This window comes from Candida orthopsilosis (assembly GCF_000315875.1).
Source record: "Candida orthopsilosis Co 90-125, chromosome 1 draft sequence".
In the NCBI taxonomy this organism is placed as follows: Eukaryota; Fungi; Ascomycota; class Pichiomycetes; order Serinales; family Debaryomycetaceae; genus Lodderomyces; species Lodderomyces orthopsilosis.
The window spans coordinates 1,295,834-1,314,938 of NC_018292.1; the positions used below are offsets into that span (position 1 = coordinate 1,295,834).

Below are 19,105 nucleotides of genomic sequence, written 5' to 3' on the forward strand. Positions count from 1 at the left end.
TTCAGGTTTATAGAATTGAGGAATAAGATGACAATCTAGTCTTAATAACCTGCGCTTGGATCTATGCTAAAGAGAAATGGAGATAGGCTATTTATATTCGCCTACGACAAGTGGCTATTCTTTTAAAATTGTCTTTTTCTAAACACAATTACACAACTTATTTCTCTTCCTTTTTATCAACCTATTGACCTATTGGGCATTTTCTCAAATACTCAGCTTTATTCTTCAACACTCTAACTGATTTAAAGAAAATTTCTTCTGGTGACATTGCTCCCGTTGATTCAACTTGGAAGATAAAATAATCTCTTTGTCTACCTAATTTCACTTTACCATTAAATTCAGGATGTCTCAATACTTCTCTTGATACAGTGTCTTTCCTGGCATCAGCAACGTAAGCCTCACCTTTTGGATCTATTTCAATCACACCCGAGGGAAAACATTTTTGAAATTTTTTGGCCAATTCACCCGTTATTGGTTCTTTGATATCAATCACGGGTAATAATCTATATGATGCTGTTGCTACGGGGGAAAATTTAGCATGATCAGCTCCAATACCTAATATGCAATGAGCTCTTAATGAAATTTCTTGTCCTGGTCTTAGTTTTGCCAATAAGATATTTGGATCAGTGGGGACTACTGGGTTATCTTTATATTTTTCCAATTGACTACCTTGTGGCTCAAATTTCAAGTCTTTGGCGTAAACATTGCTATTTCGATACAATTCGCTAGGGTTGGTTGAGTTTTTAGGTGCATGGGGGTTCTTGGTACATGTAACATCCAATGACAATACTATGGTATTATCTTCAGTATAACGATCATTTTCATCAACGGTTTTATCTACCCAAGTTAAAGAATCAGGATCAACTTTTAATGGAATTAACCCAATTCGATGGGCCAATACTTCATCTTGTATAACTGATGTATTCATAAATGAATATACCGTCTCAACTGCCACAGAGGGAACTTCAGCAATCATTATACGACGGAACGCATTAGCTATGGATGTGTCTATGTGGACCAAATCGAAATTAGCAACACGTTCACTAACGTTGGTGATTTTAATATCAAACGATTGTTTAAATTTCTCAATATCCCATGAATAATCTCCTGAAGATTGATGCCCAGGGAAATCGGTGGATGATGTGTTTGTGACTCTATTATATTCTATCCCTACTATATTATTATCAGACATTATTGCTTTGAGGGTTTTGCAGGTGCCGTTATTGAAGCGATGATCTAGATGCTCTAAAGTCAACTTTTTTTTTTCAACTCTTCACACACAAGGAATTGGTGCAAAGATGAGGTAGAGCTACCGATTGTTTCGGAGATACAAACAAAAGAGAAAATTACAATACATCAAAATAAAGCATAATGCCTCTGTTCTCTCTATACAAATCATACTAAGCTAGACACTCTCGGAAACGCACCAGGCAAAGTCGAAGAAGATGTCGATAATCCACTACTCTCTCCAGAATTTTGTATATTGACCTTTAGTTTCATCATTTTCTTAATACCATCAAACAAATCAATAGTTAGTAATTGAACATTTCCATTATATCCATCGCCTTCAATACGGGCTTTATCTATAATCTCTTCATTGTGAGCACCATTGCTTAATAGCTCACTCAATGGTATATCTTCGGCGCCACTTTGTAGCGTCAGCAGCACCAGCAGCACCAGCAGTAACACTTCTCCAACACCACGTGACGCCCTCCCTTCACTTACTCTAGCTGAATTCTCCTCCACTGGTTCACCCTCTTCTTCTCCTTCCTCCTCTTCCTCCTCAAACACATCTTCATTACCCACAACACCATGCAAATACAAAAGAATCATCTGTAATCCAAACACGACAAAATCCAACACCATCAACTCCAATCGATTAAAAGGCAACCTCTCCCCAATAAACTGCACCGTCAATCCACCATACAAATACCCAACCGCTTCGTCCCCACTACGCCCACTACTACTTGGACTCTTTGAATAAACACCAAATATCAAATGCGTCAAAAAACAATAAGCATTCATAAATACGACACCACGAAAACTCATCTTGATCATAGTTTTCACATGGTGAGTAGAAAAGTTGTAATATCGACTGACATAATCGGGGTTGATGTTTAGTATAGCAAAATGGATGGTACTTCGGAGGAACAATTTGAAAAATGATAAATCTCGTAGGTAGATAATGACGATTATCACAATTTCAATTAGTTGAAATGATTGTTTTAGGTCCGTGGTGAAGAATTTTTTCCTTTTGGATAGTACTTGTTGATTATTTATTATCGTTTGTTCTAATGTAGGGCATTTTTGGTGTTGAAAGTTTTGTAGTTCTTGTTCAAGATTGATTGGATGCATTTTAATAGTGTAGTTTTGATGTGAGCATGTAAAAGCTGTTTAAGTGTATGACTTCAAGGTTATTTACTGCATTAATATGGGAGATGAAATGGTCAAATGTGCGTCTTAGGGGTATATAATCTGAGTTGAATGATGGTGACAGTCTATATAGAAGTATCAATTGTTCGGAATTATTTTTCTTAAATAAAACGCATTTTATTTTTCGCCTCTTTACAAAGTAATTCTCATTTACATTTGTATAACACACTACTGATCCATCACAAATTTGTACCGGTTTGTCTGTATTTACATCAAATGTACAATATGTCTATATAATAATCCCATCTATCCTAATGATCCATTACTTCGTTTATTTATAATTAAAGGAGCTTCAATTGGATAAACATCACTCAATGTTTCAGGTTCTTGAATCTGCAGTTGTTCATGTGATGATGATGATGGTGGTAGTGGTTGTAACTCATTCAAATCAACATTATAAAGTTCTAGAATCTTTCGGATGTCTTGTTCATCTTTAGTAATCACAAAGGCGTCAGATCCTGAATTCCGGGTATGTTCACCTTGTTTATATTGATTCATATTGCCCACGTCCTCTTCTTCTTCATCATCACTGTCTATTAGACCTCCCAAATTTTCAAATGTCACTGCTTTGACAGTTTTACTTCTCTTTGCTTCTCGATCAATCAAGTGTAATTCATTCTCCACGAGTTTTTCCATTTCTTCATTCTTGTGACAATTTAATCTTGCTAATCGTTCACCATGAGTTTCAAGACACTCTGCAGGTACAAATCCAATTTTACCATCTTCTTTATCCAGATCGATATCTATTGTTTCATCTTTGGTTTCTTGGTATCTTGCTATTTTTTCATCTTTGGTCAATTTCTTGATTAACCACCAATAATTATCTTCATCATTTAATAAATGCACCGGTTCATCGCGTGTTAATGAACAATGTGATGGATCGGGTCCCGAAAAGTCGTAAAGCCCATATAATTTAGTAGGATCTAAATCTCGTGGGGGTGATCTGGGTGGTGAAGGCGGTATTATTAAATCTTCTTGATCCTCTTCCTCTTCTGCTTCTTCGTAGTAGTAATCCTTTTGTTTATCTTCATCTACTTCATCACCCAGATATGTTGATCCATCATCAAATGTATCCAAGTAGTCGTCACCATCATTATCATCATCTTCATCATCATCGTCGGCGTCGTCGTCATCGTCGGCATCATCTTCAGCTGCGTAATAAAAGTCGTATCTTGAATCACCATCTTCCTCATCTTTCTCGTCTGACGCATATATATCATTCATTTGTGCGTCCCCCAAAAAATCATCAATTTGCCTTCTATCATTATCATAAGTTTGCGATTGTGAACTCCCTAATCGATTTTTGGTTAAATTCAATGAATTTTGCCTCACCACCGTATTGTTGCCCTTTTTCGTCCTTTGTTTGGTCAATTGACTCTTGTTAATTACACTGTCATCATTATAGTGTGAGGATAATTTGGTGAATTTGGTATATTGACTTCGTTCCTGAAACAATTCATTGGGATTAAAAATGCTATTGTGTATTCGTTGAGTCTTTTCATGATCATTGTATTCGTTAGCATGATTATCGTGTATCATTGTATTTAGCACATGACTTTGTATTTTCTGTTTCCCCAACCCCTGATACTGATTGTTGTAAACTACTGATGATGTATTTGTTTGCTGTGATGAGGTTGATGACAGTATCGATAATTTTCGTTCCAACTCCTTCAATATCTTATTGGTGTCGTCTAGTATTGTCTGATCAAAAGCATAGTCAGAAGAATCATCATTTACGTGGTCACTGGGGACGCTTGTAGCAGATGTAGTGGGTCGAGAGTTTTGCTCTCGACTCCTTTGTTCACTAGTTATGCTCATGAAATAGGGGGAAGCAAAATATCAAATATGTAAAAATACTGAATGATGAATGTATAGCAATGGTGTGTAGTATTAACAAATAAACGTATTGGGTCTGTTTTATAACAAGATGTATATAGTGTGTACTTGGTGTTTGATGCTATTATTGATGTATGTGTAATGTTTATGGTTTGATTCAAGGGTTGTTTTATTCAATTCTATTATTTTTTTTGTTGTTGTCTATTGTTTGTTTCGTGTTTTTGATTGTGTTTAGTGTCCTGTATATAAAGTATAATTGAATACATACATATCATTACATTACATTACATTATGATACACACTACCACTATGTCCTGTTACAACGCTACTGCTCTACACTCCCCAGTAGATGGTTCCAAAGGAGGCTTAATGAATCTAAAATGGGTGCACTAGATATAGTACTTAAGACACTTACTGATTGAAGTGTATGTAATTAATTCATCAAAATTGGTCACACTTTCTCAGAGGGAAATTATATATACAAGGCTTGAGTAAGACATGGGAAACATCATCCACAAGCTATGATCTCAAATCACATCTTAAGTTAGATAGAAGTATACCTAAAACTATCAAAATCTTTGATTGACGCACACGTATATATATATATGTGTGTGTGTGTGTGTGTGTGTGTATATGTGTATATATATATAGATACTTCGGATGTAACTGATAGTAAAAAGTATGACAGATTTTCTACATGTCTCTCACTTTACAAAACGCAATAGAACAAAAGACAAAGTTTTTAAAGGCTTTTGTTAGTGGTCGTGGTGGTGGAGACAAACACCGCGCCGCACAAAGGGAAAAAAAATAAAACCAGGCACGCGAGGAGGGGAGGGGGATGAAAACAGAGCCAAGCCCAAATGGAATACACGATCGCCAGAGGGGGAAAGGACCCTTTGATAACATTTCATCTCAAGTTTAGAAACAAATCTCTTTTCTCAACCCTTTTCTAGAAGTACATCCCAATAAAGGTTTGATAGTAAAGTTAAACTAATCACGATTCAGGGACCTCTTTTTAATCAAAAGAATTTTACGAGATCATCGATCAATATATAAGAACAATGTTTCGCGTCTTGTACAAACTAATACAACATTGTGCAACTTTATATTTTGTCTCAACACTAAAAGAGCTTCAACTTCATTCAGATTGTGAGATCTTGTAGCCGAGACGGGCCATCATACAATTCGGTTTCAAATTTACCATAAACATAGAGTTGTTCATTACTTATTTTTCTTTTTTTTTTAACTCTATACATTATTTGCAAAAAGCTAAACCACAAGAAGCAAGGTGTCTTTTAATTTCAATTTCCCTTGACAACTTCATTAATAGCATTGGCCAAATATTCAACGTTATTATCATTAATTCCTGAAATACTGAATCTACCATCTTCAGTAGCATAAACACTATAATCATTTCTCAATTTAATCACTTGTTCTGGTGATAATCCAGTATAAACAAACATACCCCTTTGTTTCAACAAGTGGTCCCAGTTGTAGTTAGACTTATCCAAGTTGTCATACAATTTTTGACGAACATTGTTCAATCTTCCAACAACTTTATCCAATTCTTCCAACCATTGAGGTAATAAACCACTAGATTCATCAAATATAACTTCAACAATTTTAGAACCGTGGATAGGTGGAGATGAATAAATTGGTCTAATCAACTTCTTCAACTGTGATTCAATTGCTTTTGATTCTTTGGCAGATGGAGTAATAATTGAAATTGAACCAGTTCTTTCACCGTATAATCCCATATTCTTGGCAAATGATTGACACAAGGCAAAAGTTGGAATCTTGTTCTCGTTAGCCAATTTAGTCAATTTTCTAATCAATTCAATATCATTATATGGTTTACCACTAGCAAAACCTTGATAAGCCATATCAACAAGTGGGAAAAATCTTTTATCTTGAATAATTTGCAATACTTCATCCCATTGTTCATTGGTTAAATCCATACCAGTTGGATTATGACAACAAGCATGTAACAAAACAATTGATCCTTCTGGTTGCGATTGTAAAGATTTTTTCAAATTTTCATAATCCAAATCATTTTTACTAGTTTCATAATAATTGTAAAATTCTGGTTCTAAACCAGCATCTTTGAAAACAGCAACATGATTAGCCCAAGTTGGTTTGGGAACAAGGATCTTTTTGTTGGTATAGAACCTGTTTAAGAAATCAGCAATAACTCTTAAAGACCCAGTACCAGAAATGGTTTGAGAAGTAACAACTCTACCATCATCAATCAATTGCTTACCATTGGAGTCTTTGTTGGAGTTGTTGAAGATAAAATTCTTGACAATCGACTGGAAATTCTTGGACCCAATAATAGCAGTATATTCCTTTTCAGTTTCCTTCTTCAACAAAATTTCTTCAGCTTTTTTAACTGACGGGAAAATAATTGGCTTACCAGAATTGTCCCTATAAGCACCAACACCCAAGTTAATCTTTTTAGGATTGGAATCATTATTATAGGCTTCAGTAATACCCAAGATCTTATCAGGTGGAGCCAATGGAATTTCAGCAAATTTCAAACAAGCGGCCGAAGAAGATAATGATCTTAATTGCACTTGTAACTGTAACAATTGTTGTTTATTCTTGATCAATTGAGTCTTGTACATGATGATGATGATGATGATAAGGAGGAGAAGAAGAAGACTATTGTTATGGGAAGAAAGTAAAAATACAGTTGTCAAAAAAGGAAAAGAAAAGTACAAGAACAAGAACAAGAAACGAGAATTATTCAATTGGGTATATATTTAAAAGATCGGTTATATAAATTTTTCAACCTCAACTGTTTGTCTCTGACGAATGGAAGTTTTGTATTTTTAGTTTTTGTGTTTCCTCTATACAAAAATTTTAAAGAATCTCCCCGCTTTACTTAAAATAAGCACGCACACTCACTCACATATACACGCAAACAGTCAATATATATATACAACAACAACTTAATGACAGCAACGGGGATTGAAAGGTGATGTTTAATTTGACAGCATCAATTGATGCATAGAAAGTCACATCAATCAAAGACTTTATCTTCCATTGTAATGTTACAGGGTTCCAAGGTATACGAAAGATGAGTAATCACATGACTCATTTGTACTACTCATGTGAAAAGAAAATCCTCTATACCAAAAAAATTGTTCCTAATTAATCCGTAAATTTACACAAACATTTTGTATATATCTCCACTTTGTTTGTTGTTGGTACTAGTTTTTCGCGCCAATAGAATATTGTTCTTCCACTTCGACTGAGATGCATCCGCCTACACACAATTTCTGTGCATAATAGTAACCCAAATTTTAGGTCGGAAGAGACCACCCATTTGCGCTATTAATTCAAACAAAATTAAATGTTGAATGCAAGAAAAAGGAAAAAGAAAAAGAAAATAAAGATGGCTTATTGTTTAAACTACTTACCCGATATCGGAATCTAAACCTAGTTGTTCAACCACAAAGGTTAGATCTAACAATCTTTTTGCTCTCGCGAGATATCAATTGAAACGCCACAGTATTAACTCTGTTCCTCTCGTCTATGCGGTAGCGTCTACATCAATCTCTGTATGGACTCAACTTGTGAATGTAAATCATACGATATGCTGCAAAATTGTTTAGTTTTGTTTTTGTTTATTTTTTTTGCCTCTTTCTCTTCGCCTACATCCTCGGGACAATTTTAACTATCACTGTATTTAACTATGTAGCATTCAGCAAAACTTAACCATATACTTATGACAGTCAAGAATTAATCAGGACAGACTGACACTATCTGTAGTTTGGGATAATGACGCGACATTAGTGGCAAAAAATTGACACACTAAATCAATGACGAAATTTATCAACATACTTGAAATGCAACTCAAATCATGTGGCACTAAGATCTGGGTAATTACAACAAGAACGGGGTAGCAACATCAAACATCACCTGATTACGCAAGTTGACTCTACTGGTCCAGCTCCATACATCTGAACTTTACACAGCTATTTAAAAAGTTTGAATCCCTGCCAGTGCTGAAACTGGTCTCACCGCAAATTGATCTCATTGCAAGGAGTTGCACGAAAGAAAAGGGAGAAGTGGATATCTTTTATTACCGTGATCATAATGCTTGAGGACTATGTGGTTTTGGTAACTTTATAGACTCTGCATACTCAATGCACTAATGACTACCTCACAAAGAGACAAAAGAGACAAAAGAGACAAAAAGCTCTGTTTTTAAGTTCCTGTACAACTAATAATCATATTTTATTAATGTCTACTTTCCTTGGCAATAATTTTGATCTATAAGCCACGAATTGAAGAATTTGTGATGAAAAATGAGATGCTACTCGTGATTTTTTCAAATGGTGTTTATTAGCCTTGCATTTGGATTCGGCAGAAAATGAGCACAATAGCTTAGTTGTCAAAGGTCCTATAGTGTAGCTTGGTTATCACTTTCGGTTTTGATTTCGCAAGGAGTTGAAATTTCCGAACAACATCAGTTCGAATCTGGTTAGGACCTTTCTAAACGAGGCTATTAAGTGTGTTCAGTCATTTTATGGTCCTATAGTGTAGCTTGGTTATCACTTTCGGTTTTGATTGTCACTATCAAACTTCCGAACAACATCAGTTCGAATCTGGTTAGGACCTTTACTTTTTTGAAGCGTTCCATTTTTTACTTTCTAGAAAGAAGGTGGGGGCTCTCCATTTTTTTTACCTCTTTGAATAATATTTGAATCGGTTATGAATTTGAATCAGGCGCTTAAGTTTTATTGTTGTGTGGAAATAGACTTGGATCTATAACGAATTCAAAACAAGTGCAGTATTAAGATCGACAATTTTCTTCCACGACGCTTTGAGTTCTTTATTTGTGATTCTTTGAAATTTAAGGAGTTTACTCAGGTCCTTTAAAATGGGAAATTTGCTCAAAACACTTAATTTACCGTGCTGTTAAATTTTTGGAAATTGTATTTTGACTTTGTTAAGTATTTGGTTGCGAAATTGTTGCAAATAATGGTTCAACATCAACAGAGAAAAAGAAAGGTTACATCAGACAACATTTCGACTTGTAAAAATTGTGATATATAAATCAAACCAAAATCAAATATATCTCTCAATTTTCTAAATACCTAACGAGGTTTATATCACTGTCTTATCCTGGACTACAACTGAAATGATTTATCATTGTGATTATTGTTTTCAAGGTTTTGACATTGCTGAAGATTGTACAACCCATAAAAGAAAGAATCATCAAGAGTTACTACATTATGAAAGAAAGCTCAGTCAAAGACAAGCGATCCATAGGGCTAAGTCAAGGATTAAGTTTTGGGTGCTTTGGAGATAGTGTTTTTTTTTTTTTCATTAGAATGAAGAAATATATCAAAAAATCCTCATCCCAAAGAGCTTAAAGGTGACTGTATATATTGAGCCAGAATATATTAAATATTATTTACATAACAAATAGAGAAGCCTATTCGATTTGTGACAAGAAGAATAAATGTATATCCAGTTTGTCATAAATTCCTACTCAGGTTGATCACCTGGTAGCTCCTCCAAAGATCAACTTTTGGATTTTCTGTGAACCTCATCTCTTCACAAAAAAAAAATACCCACCATTCAATAAGACATAACTCATTAAGGAACTATGATCAGGACAATCAAGCCAAAGAACGCTCGTTCCAAGAGAGCTTTAGCCAAGAAGGAAGCCAAGCTTGTTGAGAATACGAAATCTGCCCTTTTTGTTCCAGGATCTACTGGTAACAAACTTCTTCACGATGCCATGTGTGATTTAATGGCTTTAAAAAAGCCATTTGCAAAGAAATTCTCCAAAAAGAATGAAATAAGACCATTTGAAGATGCTACTGAATTGGAATTTTTTGCCGAAAAGAATGATTCCTCATTAATGGTGTTTTCATCTCATAATAAGAAAAGACCAAATACGTTGGTATTCACCAGATTCTTTAACCATAAAGTTTATGATATGATTGAGTTGTCGATACAGAACAATGCCAAGTTGTTACAAGACTTCAAGAAGCTCACATTCACAATCGGATTGAAACCAATGTTTGTGTTTAATGGTCCTGCATTCGATAACCATCCAGTTTATCAGCAACTTAAATCAATTTTTATGGATTTCTATCGTGGCGAGGAGACAGATTTACAAGATGTTGCAGGTCTACAATGTATAATATCCCTTTCGGTTGGGGAAATAGAAGATTCCAATAACGAAAAAGATTTGCCAAATGTTCATTTCAGAGTATATAGATTAAAGACATTTAAATCAGGACAAAAGTTACCCAGAGTTGAATTAGATGAAATTGGACCTAGATTTGATTTCAAAATCGGTAGAAGAAGAACACCAGCACCAGAAGTTGAAAAGGAAGCCCTTAGAAAACCAAAACAATTGGAGGCAAAGACCAAGAAGAATATTAGTACAGACTTCATGGGTGATAAGGTTGCCCAAATACATGTTGGTAAGCAAGATTTGAGTAAGCTTCAAACTAGAAAGATGAAGGGTTTGAAGGAAAGGTATGACATCAGTGAAAGCGAAGAAGGAGAGGAAGGGGAAGAAAATGAGGATGATGTTTATGTATCAGATGAGGAATATTTTGCCGATGAGGTAGAAGAGCCAGAAACTAAAAGGCAAAAAGTATAGGATTATGTGTAGAGGGAATAGTGAAGTATCAATGAAGTACTACTTTTTCGTGGGATGTCGCAATCTCTTGATATAGTATAGATGAAGTAAACCAAAAAAAAAAATACTCATTTACTTTGATTATTAGCGGCACAACTTACCATACTCCCACATGACGTCAATATTCAAACCTCGTCCTGGGAAGTCCAGTATTCTGGCAGAGAAGTCTAATATTCCCAGTGCTGAAGAGCTCACCAAGAATAAATTCTATTGTGTATCACGGTTGCCAGGATTACCCAGTGTTTTCAAAACCACCTCCTTTTCCAATGCCTATTCAGATTCTGAATCAAATTATGCAGTTGTTGTCAGTGATGAATCAATCTACGTATGGTGTTACAAATCAATTGATACGTCTCCCCTTTCCATTCATTTCCCCATCGACAAATCATTGTTTGAATTACCAGTGGCTATTTTAACTCGTCCATCAAGTGGGACGGATCAAGATCCAGGTCTTTTGATGGTTGACTCAATTACAGGGCTAATTAAATTTTACGAAAGTGTTCAACATGCACCAACTTTGGGATTGATCAATGATAAGTCATTAGAATTACAAATGAATCTTCAACCAAATGAACATATAACATTGGTCGAAAATGTTGAGCCAGCGGGAATAGCTGTGGCAACTTCGCTACAAAGGTGTATCCTCATCTCACTCAGGGATTACAAAAGTAAACCGCACTTGTCAACGATAGAATTGGCCAATCCGCACAAGGGTTTCCTTTCGAAATTTTTTAGACATAATGAAGGTGATATCGTGGCAATAAGATCTGCCAAAGTGGAGAACAACGACACATCACAGGTTATTATTATTTTGGACTCAGTTGGCTCATTGTACTCAGTGACTTATCATTTGTTGTCATCAACAGCAGCCCCATATGTTGACAAGTCCTCCTCGTTCAAGCAAACATTATCCATTGACCCAGACACCTACCCCGGCAGTGGACCTGCAGCAAAGTTTTTAGACATTTGGCCGATGAAAGATGACAATTACTTTCTTGCCTTGGTACGATCGAGCGATGCTATATTGTTAGCAACGTTTCGTGCTGATAAATCTGGTGCGCTATACTATGGCTCCCATCATTTGAAAACTAATGAAATCATCACAACGACACCACGGCTATTCTTACCCAGACCTGGAAAAACCGCGTTTGTTATTATTGGTAACTCAGTTATCATGACGGATTTGGATACGTCTTACATAGAGCCAAAAGATACCTTTACATACACAAAACCACGTTGGGAGGACGTAATCAGATTCAATCCTGCGACAAATGCAATAGGGTTTGGATATGAAAATCGAAGCGTGAATGCAAACCCGTCCATAATAGTTATTACTGAAAATTATGGTGTTTTGAGAGTGGAAAAGTTCCCGGAAACTTCCAAAAAGGAGATCAACTATGATCAAGCTTCGCTTGTAAAATCACACATTGAACAAGCAATATTCTTTTCTGATTCTATGGAGATTGATTTTGATTTGATACAAAAAGTTGATAGATCAGTGGTACACAATGTTGTTAACTCTATCATGAAAGAAGTCATGACTTCGTCGTCGCCTTATTTACCTGATACGCTTCCGGTGACAACGGACTTGACTCAACTAAAGGTGAAGATCTTGACTGAGTTGATTGCGTTTTGTCAGCGCAACTTCTCCAACGATGCACCCATGATTGCTGAAGTAGTTAAGAATTTGGAAAAGACAAACTGTGCTTTGAACTTGTGGAAATACCTTGATGCTAATGAGGCGTACATGAACGAATTTAAGAAGGTTTTGCCTGAACCAAGACAGTTTTTCATTTCAGAAATTGAAAATATAGGAGAGGTATTGGCCTCGTTCATCGGCCGATTAAAAGAAACCGCCCTTTCGACCTCCTCCTTGATAGTGAGTACCCTTTATGACGGCGTGTATTTGAACAGTGTGAGGTATAGTGGTGGAGTTGGAAAGTTGTGGTTATTCGACACTGACTTACTCAAGAATGTTGAATCACAATTTACGCAAGCATACGTTGTTGGGAATCACAATGATAAACACGATGCGTTTTGCATTGTTCAACTCTTGTACTATTTCTTTACCAAGGCTATAAAGTTCACGAAGGATCAAAGAATCGATGATAAGTATCAAGAGTATAACAAGTTGTATGAGGAAAAGAAAAACGGTTGGACAACTGCATTATTAAAGTTGGGATTAATAGAGGAAGCAACGGACATTGCAGACAAATATCATGATTTTGCATCCCTTGCGAGGATAATGGATACACAGAGAGAGACAAGATCAGTCGAAGATTTGAACTATGGGTTCTACTTTGAAGAATTTGGGTATCCGTTTGCTGCCAGTGTTTACGAATATTATATTAAGAAAAATGAAATTCAAAAGTTGTTGTTGGAGTTTAGCAATTACAAGCCTTTTCTTTTAAAATTTTTTGAGGAGAATCCAAAATTGACATCGAATGTTTCATGGATACGATACTTGGTTGATGGAAACTTTACACAAGCATCAAAAGCGTTGGGCTTGGCTGAGTCATACAATTCAGAACTGATTGATAATCAGTTAACACAGCTCTCTTTGGGTAAGCTATCAGCAGAAGCAGCTGGCTCTCACACCGTGAAGGAGTTTAATGATGAATTAATGAAAGTTCGCTATCAGATTGTGATACGAAATGCTGTTGCAGGGGATGGGAGAATCGCTGCTATCAAGCAAACAAACTTTGTTGATCACTTCATCAATGCCAATATCAGTAAATCAAATGCTAAATCCCTAGCAGCAAACGTGTTTGATGCATTGGTTGAAAACTATCGATTGCCAGAGCTGTTATTAATTGAATTATTGACGATTATTGAACCAAAGTTTTTGACCAACAATGGCTTTGTATACGCTTTGAAAGTGGCACAAACATTTTCAAATGAAGAGGTTGTTCGCGAGTATATCAATATTATATTATTACGTCTATTAACATTGGGCACGGAAGCTAAGTACAACACTAATGGCACCGACGAGGAGATCAAACGTGAAGTTGAATCAAGTTTATTGTTCAAAACTCTTCTGAAGCAGCCACACGTCATCACTCATTTAAATCAGCTATTGCAGAACGTTGAATTAAGTGGTAGCTTGAATCAACCTTTATCTGATTTTAATAATGGCTTGCTTGACAAGTTGAGAAAAAGACTCAACAATGATTCTTTCAAGATATGGGTGCATTTAGTCGAAGAACAAGCCAAAATCATCTTAATTTGAAACTCAACTATATGGATCAAATAGAACTTTAATGTATTAGCTAACTTCTTCACGCTCTTCTAATCCCTCGTCCTCGTCCTCATTATCGATTTCACCCTCCTGTTCATTGTCATCTAAATTTATCCTGATTAGAGGTTCGGGATACGCGTCTCGATCAACCACTCCATTTGGTCCATCATTAGTCAGCTTTAACAAACTTAGCGATGCCAATGATATAGATTGGATTATTCGTTGCCAGTTTGAAAGGATTAACGCGACACTACTTGTCCCATCTCTCATCGTTTCTAAACGATCACCAATTATTTCCAATTCATTAGCCAATTCGTCGGTTAACGTTTTGAATTCTCGTAGAAGTTCCAAATTAGCTCTCTTTTCGGCAATCTTTTGATATATAGCTGTGTTTTGTTTTGCCATGGTAGAGGTTGTATTTATGGGGTACAGTCGTGTTTTGATCGTATTGGTGGCTGGAGTTGGAGTTGGAGTTGGATCTCGGTTTTTCTTTTTTCATTTGTTTACATTTTGAAAACCAAACACACAAGTGCTTTCTTACACGAGCAAAGCCAACTATAACAAATGGCAAGGAAAGCAGATCTTGGAGAGCCCAGAGGTGATCTATCGCGAAGAACGACGATACACAATTCAGTATCACAGCCATTGCACCAACACAGTTTAAATGACGATGAATCAACAATAACAACTTCATCACAACTACAACAATACATCAACCAAAACAAAGTGCTTGCGCGCCGCAATGGGATATTGTCATCTCGAATCACTGAACTAGAGGAGAAGGTTACCTCATTGAATGATGAGCTCACGAGACTTCGGAAGAATGACGCGCTTAAACTGGCACTTGAACTAGTGGAGAAGAATTTGGTTAACAGTTTTAATGTCAGTATGAAACAATTGCAACGAATACGTGTGGATAATAGAATGCATCTAAGCGCAGGAGAGCAGACAGTTGCTTCTACTAAATATAAATCTGATTTCATCAAGAAAAATGAAGAACTGAAGTCACTGATGTCAAAAGAGTCTACAGTACCAAAGTTAAAATCCAAACCCGTGATAGCCCAACATACTCCCACTATCAAAAATGGACCTGACGTACAGAAGAAGTCTGAAATCCCAGAATTTTTCAAAAAAGATGACCAGTTTGATTCCACAAGCAAACTCTTGACTATTTTGGATGAACTGGATTCGGAGGATATGTTTGATATAAGACAGGTTGGTGTGTTTGCAAAAGAACCAACTGTCATTATTGATGAGGATAACGATAAAGATAATAAACCCGATACTGAGGTGGTGCACAATGCTGTGGCGGATAAATCAAACCAAGAAAGCAAGAATAATGGTGATGATAAAGATGACTTTTTAGCTGAGTTTGGTCGCCACGAGTCGTCATTTGTAGAGGAGAGTAAAGATAAGGGAGAAAGTAGATACAAAGAGAACGTTGAGTCAAAACAAACAACAAAGAAGCGACTGTCAATCATGCCCGATATGCTGGATTACGAAGCTCTTTTGGAAAGTTTGAAATTTAAAGGTGATTCGAATGAGGTACATAAGGAAGATGATGAGGAAGTACAGGAAAGAGGTGAGGACAGTGCCATAAATGCTAGGAAGAAGACAGACGAGTTAAAGCAGAGAACACGTAGTTCTAGAAAAAGCAAAACGAATCTCGACAATGAGATCCAGGGCGAAATGGTGGGTGACAATACTATGCTCGTTACAAATAGTGCAACTGAGATAGAGAAGGAAGGTGAATTACAAATATCTGAGAACATCGCTGAGCCGGACGGCAAGGTAAATTCAAGAGCAACTTCCATGAAGAGAGCTACACCAACACCCCCTTCAAGATCAAAACAGAGAAGACTGAAGAGAATCCAGATCAAAGAAGATTCACCAGCGGTTGATCAAAAAGGTAGTGAATTGACCGCAACTACTGAACCAAAGTTTTTCCAGAAGGAGGGTATCCAACATGCGATTGAACCCGAGGTAATTGAATTGGATCAATCTCCAGATAAGTATATTGAGAAGGGTGTAACGTCAGAAGGTAGGGGTGGAAAGAGAAAACCTCTTTCAAATTTAACCACAAACGTCAACAAACCAACCAAGAAACGTAAACAAACAAGACGTAATGAAGATTGGGGTCTTGATATCTTTGACCTTCGAAATGCGTAAACAAAAACACTCATCTATTCGGTAACTATTATTTGATAATTTTATGTAGCTATATTTAGTATCTAAGCAGTGTCATATATATCTGATCCATGGACATCCAAATAGTAGTTTCTATTTAATCAAACACTCATTTTCATTTTGATCGAAGGATACGGTTCATATCCAACAATTTCAAAATCTTCAAACTTGAAATCATCAATGTTTTTAATCTCCTCTTTTCTACCCTCTTTAATAACCAATTTAGGGAATTGTTTTGGAATTCTCGTCATTTGCTCCTTCAATGCATCAATATGATCCAAGTATACATGAGCATCACCTAGGGTATGAATAAACTCTCCGCAGTCCATATCTACCACATGTGCAATCATCTTGGTAAGTAATGCATAGGATGCAATATTGAATGGGACACCCAATCCCATGTCACACGATCTTTGATATAATAAACAGGATAATTTTGGTCTGCTTGATGTTTTTGCTTGCTTGGTGGTATTAGCATCCGGAGTTTGTTGATAATTATTAGGGAAACTTACGTAAAATTGACAAAATACATGACATGGAGGTAATGCCATCAATGGGAAATCAGGAGGATTCCAAGCTGACATGATAATTCTTCGATCATACGGATTAGTCTTCAATTTCTTGATTACATCTTGTAATTGATCAAATCCTTGGCCGGTGTAGTCGGTATCACAATCTTGATATTCAGCACCAAAATGTCTCCATTGGAAACCATAAACTGGTCCCAAATCACCTTCACGACGATGAGTTAATCCCAAGTTGTCCAAAAATTCTCGCAGACCATTACCTTCCCATATCTTGACCCCTTTTTCACTCAAAATCTTGGCATCGGTAGATCCAGCTACAAACCACAAAAGTTCGTGAATTATGCCTTTGGAAAACACTCGTTTAGTAGTGAGTAAAGGGAATGAATCATTTGACAAATCAAATCGTAATTGTGGTGGAGCAAAGAGGGATTTGGTACCAGTTCCTGTCCTATCAGGTCTGTGCTCCCCTTCATCGATGATTCGCTGACAAAGATCCAAATATGCTTGCTCTGCTTTGTTGATAGGGACAGTCATTTGCTGATTGGTATTGGGATGGTGTATATAGTAGTGTCTTGTTTATTTTTCTTCAATCGCGTCTTAAGAGGATCAAATTTCGATTCCTTTTTTTTACTTTTGTGACGCGAGTTACGATTTTGCAATTATTTCGTTTATGTGGCGATTTACGGAGTTCGCATCAATAGCCGTACTGGAATTGTCTACGCGGTTCTTTTCTTCTAGACTAAGGATATTAGACGGGCGCCGTAAGCGACTTTTCTTCATAAAAGTCGAGCCAATTGCTTCAAGCTCAGTTACTTTGTCAAAGCCATTGGTGTTGTTAATTACCAAACGACTCAAGCCGTTTTCAAACACAGCCAAAAGGTGTCGTCATTGTAGCTACGACGAAACTAGACTCCACCTCTACCGTAAAAAAAGTTAAAAAAAACAAACTCTGAATTGCTAAAGGATGACTTACTCATCAAGGCATTGTGGCGAATGACCCAAAACAACGCCAGCAAGATCTCTGTTTACAGACCGCTACCAGGTTCATTCATCCTGCAAGTTTGAATTGAAAAGTAATTGTGAAACTAAAATGAACAAGAAGTTAATTGCGGTTGGAGATATAATTAACAAGCACTATAACTCAATTAGAAATTAGACGAGAACACGGGAGCCGGAGTCCTATTGTTTGCAGAGTGTGGTCAATTACGAATCGAAACTATCTAACGATCTCGTCATTGAGTTCTAACAATAGACCAGTTTTATTTCAATAGACTAAGTGGTTATGAGTTTACATTTGGAGATAATATCTTCAAGCAAAGATGATGACACCTATGGTCTTTTGATGACCTATGATTGCTTGCTTTGATATAGGTTGACAGTAACCTCTTGAACAACCTCTCTATTGATTTCCCTTTTTGGTCTACATTACACAAAATACATAGCAATCTAATTTCTTTTACTACATTACACTTGCACAGTCACCTACAGTTACGTACGTGATCAATTGCTCTCCTTAGACCAAAGTGAGAGGGGGAAAAAGACTGTTATTGGTCATTCATTTTTATTAGTGAAACAAAACAGCCTTGCCTTGTATTGTTTGTGCTTGTTTCCTCGAGGCAAATTTAAACATATAAATACAGACCAGATTTTCACCTAAATTCCCGACAGATTCCATAACAATACAATCAATTAATAATGTCTGATTTAGGTAGAAGAGATATCGGTGACAAACTCGAAAGCAAAGTTAAACCAGATTCACAAAAATCGCTTTTTGAACAAACTAAAGATAAGATAGCCAATGCTGCTGATGATTTGGCTGGTAAAGGTACTTCAGAAAATGACAAGTCAATTCCTCAAAAGGCTTCTGACACTGTCTTTGGCAGTAAATGAGTGAGTGTTGCTACACCTAGTGATTGAGCTTATTTAGTGTTCTATTTTTGTTAAATATACAGGAGATGAACTGAAATTGTCAAACTTGTAGGGGCTTCTATTATCTGTTATACTTGTAGGCTGTCCTTGTGGTCATACTCCAATATTCAGCGATTTGGGGTTCAATTGACGAATTTGAGAAAAAAAAGCCCTTCAAATTGATTTTAAATGGGGTTTCCGTGTCTTTTGAACGGGGCCAGAACACAACATTAATATGGTGATAGCTTTGATTTATATTGAAGATTTTCACGAAAAAGCAAAAAAGCAAGTTGTAAATTTCACGCT

General features: G+C 36.3%; 10 protein-coding genes and 2 non-coding genes across 12 annotated transcripts; 6 read left to right on the forward strand and 6 right to left on the reverse strand. All coding sequences in view use genetic code 12, as the record gives it.

Annotated features, from left to right (window-relative positions):
- Positions 1-181: 181 nt before the first annotated feature.
- On the reverse strand, positions 182-1,192 carry CORT_0A05830 (Rpc40 RNA polymerase; the record flags this gene model as incomplete). Its single annotated transcript, XM_003866362.1, has 1 exon — positions 182-1,192. The coding sequence occupies one exon, from the start codon at positions 1,190-1,192 to the stop codon at positions 182-184; it is 1,011 nt and encodes a 336-aa protein (XP_003866410.1).
- Positions 1,193-1,395: 203 nt separating this feature from the next.
- CORT_0A05840 (hypothetical protein) lies at positions 1,396-2,355 on the reverse strand (the record flags this gene model as incomplete). Its single annotated transcript, XM_003866363.1, has 1 exon — positions 1,396-2,355. One exon carries the CDS (start codon positions 2,353-2,355, stop codon positions 1,396-1,398), a length of 960 nt encoding a protein of 319 aa, XP_003866411.1.
- A 324-nt stretch (positions 2,356-2,679) lies between these two features.
- Positions 2,680-4,251, reverse strand: CORT_0A05850 (Bud14 SH3-domain-containing protein; the record flags this gene model as incomplete). Its single annotated transcript, XM_003866364.1, has 1 exon — positions 2,680-4,251. One exon carries the CDS (start codon positions 4,249-4,251, stop codon positions 2,680-2,682), a length of 1,572 nt encoding a protein of 523 aa, XP_003866412.1.
- A 1,319-nt stretch (positions 4,252-5,570) lies between these two features.
- On the reverse strand, positions 5,571-6,893 carry CORT_0A05860 (Aat1 aspartate aminotransferase; the record flags this gene model as incomplete). The annotated part of the gene is made up of 1 exon (XM_003866365.1): positions 5,571-6,893. One exon carries the CDS (start codon positions 6,891-6,893, stop codon positions 5,571-5,573), a length of 1,323 nt encoding a protein of 440 aa, XP_003866413.1.
- Positions 6,894-8,673: 1,780 nt separating this feature from the next.
- Positions 8,674-8,767, forward strand: CORT_0_Gln(TTG)_5. The gene has a single exon. It is a non-coding gene (tRNA).
- Positions 8,768-8,805: 38 nt separating this feature from the next.
- CORT_0_Pro(AGG)_6 lies at positions 8,806-8,895 on the forward strand. The gene has a single exon. It is a non-coding gene (tRNA).
- A 994-nt stretch (positions 8,896-9,889) lies between these two features.
- On the forward strand, positions 9,890-10,900 carry CORT_0A05870 (Rpf2 pre-rRNA processing protein; the record flags this gene model as incomplete). Its single annotated transcript, XM_003866366.1, has 1 exon — positions 9,890-10,900. One exon carries the CDS (start codon positions 9,890-9,892, stop codon positions 10,898-10,900), a length of 1,011 nt encoding a protein of 336 aa, XP_003866414.1.
- Positions 10,901-11,051: 151 nt separating this feature from the next.
- Positions 11,052-14,168, forward strand: CORT_0A05880 (Nup133 protein; the record flags this gene model as incomplete). The annotated part of the gene is made up of 1 exon (XM_003866367.1): positions 11,052-14,168. The coding sequence occupies one exon, from the start codon at positions 11,052-11,054 to the stop codon at positions 14,166-14,168; it is 3,117 nt and encodes a 1,038-aa protein (XP_003866415.1).
- Positions 14,169-14,204: 36 nt separating this feature from the next.
- Positions 14,205-14,582, reverse strand: CORT_0A05890 (Dad2 protein; the record flags this gene model as incomplete). The annotated part of the gene is made up of 1 exon (XM_003866368.1): positions 14,205-14,582. The coding sequence occupies one exon, from the start codon at positions 14,580-14,582 to the stop codon at positions 14,205-14,207; it is 378 nt and encodes a 125-aa protein (XP_003866416.1).
- A 159-nt stretch (positions 14,583-14,741) lies between these two features.
- On the forward strand, positions 14,742-16,346 carry CORT_0A05900 (Sgo1 protein; the record flags this gene model as incomplete). The annotated part of the gene is made up of 1 exon (XM_003866369.1): positions 14,742-16,346. The coding sequence occupies one exon, from the start codon at positions 14,742-14,744 to the stop codon at positions 16,344-16,346; it is 1,605 nt and encodes a 534-aa protein (XP_003866417.1).
- A 119-nt stretch (positions 16,347-16,465) lies between these two features.
- Positions 16,466-17,425, reverse strand: CORT_0A05910 (Cdc21 thymidylate synthase; the record flags this gene model as incomplete). Its single annotated transcript, XM_003866370.1, has 1 exon — positions 16,466-17,425. One exon carries the CDS (start codon positions 17,423-17,425, stop codon positions 16,466-16,468), a length of 960 nt encoding a protein of 319 aa, XP_003866418.1.
- Positions 17,426-18,586: 1,161 nt separating this feature from the next.
- On the forward strand, positions 18,587-18,781 carry CORT_0A05920 (hypothetical protein; the record flags this gene model as incomplete). The annotated part of the gene is made up of 1 exon (XM_003866371.1): positions 18,587-18,781. The coding sequence occupies one exon, from the start codon at positions 18,587-18,589 to the stop codon at positions 18,779-18,781; it is 195 nt and encodes a 64-aa protein (XP_003866419.1).
- Positions 18,782-19,105: the final 324 nt, after the last annotated feature.